The sequence below is a fragment of the Etheostoma spectabile genome, chromosome 9, assembly GCF_008692095.1.
Source record: "Etheostoma spectabile isolate EspeVRDwgs_2016 chromosome 9, UIUC_Espe_1.0, whole genome shotgun sequence".
In the NCBI taxonomy this organism is placed as follows: Eukaryota; Metazoa; Chordata; class Actinopteri; order Perciformes; family Percidae; genus Etheostoma; species Etheostoma spectabile.
The window spans coordinates 37,094,326-37,100,606 of NC_045741.1; the positions used below are offsets into that span (position 1 = coordinate 37,094,326).

At 38.8% G+C, this 6,281-nt stretch overlaps 1 protein-coding gene across 1 annotated transcript; it reads right to left on the reverse strand.

Moving 5' to 3' along the window:
- Window positions 1-1,799: 1,799 nt before the first annotated feature.
- LOC116695453 (serine protease 57) lies at window positions 1,800-6,281 on the reverse strand. The gene is made up of 5 exons (XM_032525714.1): window positions 6,159-6,281; window positions 5,904-6,057; window positions 4,875-5,004; window positions 4,464-4,718; window positions 1,800-2,105 (listed from the first exon to the last, which is right to left on the reverse strand). Exons 1-5 carry the CDS (start codon window positions 6,199-6,201, stop codon window positions 1,953-1,955), a joined length of 735 nt encoding a protein of 244 aa, XP_032381605.1. The 5' UTR covers window positions 6,202-6,281; the 3' UTR covers window positions 1,800-1,952.

Sequence of the window (6,281 nt, forward strand, 5' to 3'; positions counted from 1 at the left end):
GAACTTCGAAAGGGGCGTGGCTCTGGACATAAATGAACACATATCAGCAACCATAAGGCCAATCATCACCTAACTCACAGGGTATGTTCAGATCAGTGTCCCAGATATACCATAACAGTTGTATATATACACCACTAGGGGGCGCTACAAGCGCAAGATAGGGGGGTGGCATTACACACATTTTACTATAAATCACATATTCATTGTTGAATCAACACAAGTATCTCAGGATATGTCCTCATAAGTATCTGAACCTCGCCCTGAAAGTTTCATTCAAATTGAACTCTAGGGGGCGCTATAAACGCAAACAAACTGCAATGTAGCGCAAATCAGGCTATAAATGACTAAATGTTTGTCCAATCAGGAAATGTATAATGCCCTGTCACATACACTGCAAGTCTCATTCAAGTTGACCACTAGGGGGCGCTTTAAATGCACAATAACTGGACGTGGAATGACGCAAATCAAGATTTGAGCTCGGAATCGCAGCGTGCTGTTTCATTAGAAATTGTTTTTGTGTCGGTCCTCTTCTTTTCTCAAATTGCCGTGAGCTGGACTGAGCTACATATTACTCTGAATTAAAATAAATGTTTTTGACCAATCAGTTGTAGGCATTTTAAACAAAGTGCACTGTTTGTCCAATTGTTCCAAAGCTTGCAGGATGTTTCATGACTATGTTGTACCACATGTGTGAAATTACTTTGAAGTTGCTATTGAGAAAAAAGATTTGGATCCGTGAATCGCCACCTGCGGCTATATTTAGTATTAAAGTTATTTAATAAGTCACTCTTTCCCTAATATTTAAATGTCACCGTTAGGCCTCTGGCAACATTTTGCTTCTTAAGTTTCATAAACTCAGCTAACACAACACTAAAATGCTAGATGGACATTTTACCTCTGCAGCATTGGAAATAACATGATCTCTGAAATAAAATTAAACCCATGCTTTTCCATTTTTGTGAAATATTTTGGTCAAATTCCAACCTAAAACATTAGGATGAACAAACTATTTGCAAATAGGAGCACACAAAGATTTTAAAATATTAACTGAATTCAAATCAGTACCAGGTTCATTATAAATATAAAGCACCATTGGACAGCTCGCCTAGTATCCAGGATTAGTGAATATGGGCAAATAATTGAGAATACCAGATGGGCACGTGCCACCTGCCTTTACAGCAAGGTATTCATACTTTGTCCAAACTGACATCTTGCAGAAAACAGCGTATTTCAATGCACCACTATCTTTGCACCACTTTTTCATTTTCAACACTACGTAGGACTAGCTTATTAACTTTAGTTTTACAGTTAATTTATGGTCAAAAACCTTATTTATAGGAAATTATACCTAATGTTTGTGTTACAAAAGCAGAAATTAGGAATTATGTTGACTAAAATGAAAGGAGTGGATGTTGATGGATAATCACAGACTGGAATATGTCAATTTTTACTCAATACAATTTCAAAACCACTTCAGTTTTCTTCAAATGCTATAAAATTGAATTAGACACCCTAAAATTAATGAAAGTAGAGATTTGTACTTTCCAAGCCGTGTTGTGTGGAATAAATCATGTTATTATGGGTAGTTAAAAAGAACATTGATATAGGAAAACGGGTCAATTTGACCCGAGGACAACATGAGTGTTAAAAAAATAAAAACAAGTGAGTGCATGGGAATTTTCCTTACTTTTCAATTCATTATTATATTCACCCAGTGTGTTTTGAAACTTTTAAAGTTTGATTCAAAGAGTTTTGTCTGACCTGTTCCAAAGCATACTGTATAACAAAAACAAAAGAAGTGGTGGTAACAAAAATGTATCACCTCATCTGATCACAGCATGTGCAGATCTTACACAACATTACACCACATGTTTGAATATCACAAAGAGCCTTGTCTTGAAAATGACATCCTAATTAAGCATATTGACATGTTACCATTTCATCTATTTTGCCTAATTATTGTTCAACACGCTTGTAATCCATTCCCTAAAGGAGGATATGCGTGTGTAGACATCAGGGGTCCTGGGGTCTCCGCATAGCTGGCCGGAGAAGGAGACTATGCCCGCGGCAGCTCCATCACACACCAACGGACCACCCGAATCTCCCTTTAACAGAAAAGATCAGACATTTAAAGGTGAATTGCGGCCAATGTATAAGTTAATCTTGATCTCTATAAATATGTGAGTACAGTTGAATTAAAAAAAAAAACAAGCCAAATTGGTGCAGTCAACACGAAGTAGCTGCAGCTACAGTGGGGTTCAAAAGTTTGGGCACCCCACTTAAAAAATTGTATAAATGTCCATGAAGAAGCCAATAAAAGATGGAAAATCTCCAAAAAGGCATCAAATGACAGATTAGACATTCGTATAATATTTCACAAAAAGTTAGATTTTATTTCCATCATTTACACTTTCAAAACAGAAAACCAAAAAATGGCATCTGAAAAAGTTTGGGCACCCTGCAGAGTTAATACCTTGTACTGCCCTTTGGAAAGCTGAGACCTCACAGTGTCATGGATTGTTCTCAATCTTCGTCTGGAAAGACCAGGTGATGTCAATCTTAAGGTTTTAAATTCCCAGACTCATCTGACCTTGCCCCAACAATCAGCACCATGGGTTCTTCTAAGCAGTTGTCTAGAAAACTGAAACTAGGCTGTAAGAAGATAGCAAAGCGTTTTCAGATGCCAATATCCTCTGTTCAGAATGTAATTAAGAAATGGCAGTCATCAGGAACAGTGGAAGTTAAAGCAAGATCTGGAAGGCCAAGAAAAATATCAGACAGAACAGCTCGCAGGATTGTGAGAAAAGCAAGTCAAAACCCTCGTTTGGCTGCACGATCCCTCCAGAAAGACCTGGCTGACACTGGAGTTGTGGTACACCATTCCACTATTAAGAGATAGTTGTGCAAACATGGTCTTCATGGAAGAGTCATCAGAAGAAAACCTCTTCTACATCCTTACCACAAAAATCAGCGTTTGAAGTTTACAAATGAACATATAGACAAACCTGATGCATTTTGGAAACAAGTTCTGTGGACCGATGAGGTTAAAATAGAACTTTTTGGCCGGAATGAGCAATAGTACTTTTGGAGAAGAAAGGGCACAGAGTTTAATGAAAAGAACCTCTGTCCAACTGTTAAGCATGGGGGGGGGGATCAATCATGCTTTGTGGTGGGATTGCAGCCAGTGGCACAGAGAACATGTCACGAGTAGAAGGAAAAATGGATTCAATAAAAGTTCAGCAAATTTTGGGCGTCAACTTGATGCCATCTGTAAAAAAGCTGAAGTTAAAGAGAGGATGGCCTCTACAAATAGATAATGATCCTAAACACACCTCAAAATCCACGGTGGAGTACATCAAGAGGCGTAAACAGAAGGTTTTGCCTTCACAATCTCTTGACCTCAACATAATTGAAAATCTATGGACAGACCTTACAAGAGCGGTGCGTGACAGACAGCCCAGAAATGTCAAAGAACTGGAAGACGTTTGGAAGGAAGAATGGGCAAAGATATCTCAAACAAGAATTGAAAGACTCTTGGCTTTTGAAAGTGTAAATGATGGAAACAAAATCAAACTTTTTGTGACATATTATATGAATGTCTGATCTGTCATTTGGTGCCTTTTGGAGATTTTCCCATCTTTTCTTGGCTTCTTCATGCACATTAATACAAATTTATACCTGGGGTGCCCAAACCTTCGAACCCCACTGTATGTCTACAAGCTTCCTCTCAGCTAAAATGGCAGTTGTCGGGTTACATGACGATGACTACATAGACGTTCAGATGGATTTATTCCTTTGGATTTACTCGTGCAAACTCTCCGACAAGTCTTCCCGGCCGGGTTGCCAAGCTTCTGAAAGCATTACAAAGACACCAAACATATTGCCTGAATGCTGGAGCTATATGGCCACAAGCTACAAACAAAACGTGATGCTGGATTGAAATGTCGCGCAACGAAACACAGTTTATTTTTTATTTTTAAGTTTATTTTAGGATTCATAATTATTTATTTATGTTACGAAGGCACTTTAATTCCATAATCTATTAAAAAAAAACTTCAGGACTTAAGTAATAATCATCATCATTAATAACATCACACAGTACGATCTAGACCTGCACTTTTATGAAAAGCGCAATGAGATAACTGTTGATTTAGCGCTATATGAATAAAATTGAATTGAATTGAAGTCTCAGCGCAAGGCTCTACACAGCGTAGACCTAGTAGGGTTTAAATAGCCTGTGTGGCAGTTTCTTTCTTTGGTCAGTATTAGTTGCTTACTGCACACCTAAAACTACGGTGGCATCATTTTTGCAACAGGAAAAAAAAAAAGATCTTTCTTGATAAAATAATCCCAGGTTTGTAAGAAGATGTTTAGTGGGCCTCCAACCTTATACACACTAAACACAATTCCTTCAAAGGTTAGTTTGAGTGCCTAATCCATGTCTTGCCAGTGTTTTGTCTTACCGAGCAGAAGCCTTGAAAGCCGCGGGCCCCGACGCCACAAACCATAGTCCTGGTGATAGGAACCGTTCTCCATCTTCTGCGACATGTTTGCTGTGGCAGGGTGGTTACGTTGACTTCCTGAAGCCTGATTGGTAAGGTGCCATTATCAGCAATAGTTCCCCAGCCAGCTGTGATGCACTGACTAGATGTATTCAGCGTGCTTGTTTTCAGAGAAATCAGCTGCACTGCTTCAGTCAGTTGGGCACTGCGGTTAAGCTAAAACAAGCAGATAAATGGAAGTAAAATACAGAAAAATGTTAAATGTGTTAGATTTGTGTAATCGTAACATCCTATTTTGTTCAAAACTAGAAACAGTAATGAATATAATTCTACTTAAAATACGGCAGTGTAATAAGCTACATCCACCCTTACCTTCAGGAGCATGATATCATTTGCATGTCCATCATAGTTGGGATGTGGAATGGATCTGATTGCAGTGAACTCCTGCTTTGTAGGCTCATTATCTGTCAGCGAATCAGCTCCAAGTACTACTGTGTATGGTCTAGAAATCACAATTGAATGATGACTGGACGTTAGATACAATTTTAAGGCTGCTAACTATCTCCCTTGACATAAATCATTTTCCACATTGGTCTCTGTGTTTGCATAGAGAAAATGTTCTGTCCACTTTCAAAGCATGATTTAATATGTTTTCCTATCTACAAATCAGTGCTTTCCATTCATTGCTGTACGTTGCAACAATCAACTTGCAGAGACTTGTACGGCACTTCACCAAAGTGAACATTTTACTGCCTTCATTTTTTGTCAAAGAGAGCATCCCTGACTGTACCAAGACAAAAAGTTTTCAAAATTGTTCTGCTTGTGACCCTCAATGGTGTTTTTTGCCTCCAACGTCGCCTTCCAGGCAGCTAAGCTCCGTTCTGTGGTCTCTCAAAAAGAGCTGGAGATGCTTGTTCATGCTTTTATTTCTTCCCGTTTGGATTATTGTAATGTACTGTACACTTGCTTAAACAAATCATCAATGGATAAATTGCAAGTTGTTCAGAAAGCAGCAGCAAGACTTCTGTCTAAGACCAGCAGGAGATCACATATTACTCCTGTAATATTATTACTGTAAAGTACTTTGTGACCCTTCTTGTCTGTGAAAGGTGCTATATAAATAAAGTTTTTACTTACTAACCCTGTGTAACCTTAACCCTAAACATAACCATTGCCACGTTGCCTAGAAGGAGATGTTGGGGGCAAAAAACACCAAACACTGCTTGTGACTTTAGTTCGACAAAGAAATGACAAATGCAATGTTTACTGTGATGTATTGGCAAGTTTGGCAAACTGGAAACCTCTCTGCATGTTGATTTTCATACCACACTGATATGTAATGAAACAAGCAGCAGCAATGAAAATATGAAAAAGAACATTGGTTCAATTTTTAATTCTTACATGGGTATCTTACAATGTGCTGCTGTGAGCACAAAGTCCTGTCTCACCAGGGCTCCCCCACAGTTGTGGCTTCCTCGGACCTGAAGCGAGGCCATGTAGGGGCGCGATTGGGGGACAGAATCCCTGCCGCCGACAATACGAGAACCATCAGCACCTGAAGCACAAAACCATCAGTCATTATTTGCTAATGTCCATCTAAGTTATTTTTCAGTTTGTAGTAAATTCAGATGTATATGTCTTGTATAGATAGCTTACCATTTAGGACAAAGAACAGCAGTAAAAGGTAGCTGGTGTCCATGGCCTCTGGTCAAATCCACACCCTCAGTGTATGCTTTTATAAGTCTTAGAGACAATAGGTCTTGCTTATTTTGTGGTCTT

Coding starts and splice junctions, on each gene's coding strand:
- LOC116695453 (XM_032525714.1), bottom strand. CDS start 6,201: ATGGACACCAGCTACCTTTTACTGCTGTTCTTTGTCCTAAATG. Junction 5,005..5,903: donor GCACATTGTAAGATACCCAT/GTAAGAATTAAA, acceptor TGTGATTTCTAG/ACCATACACAGTAGTACTTG. Junction 2,106..4,463: donor GCTTTCAAGGCTTCTGCTCG/GTAAGACAAAAC, acceptor TTTCTGTTAAAG/GGAGATTCGGGTGGTCCGTT.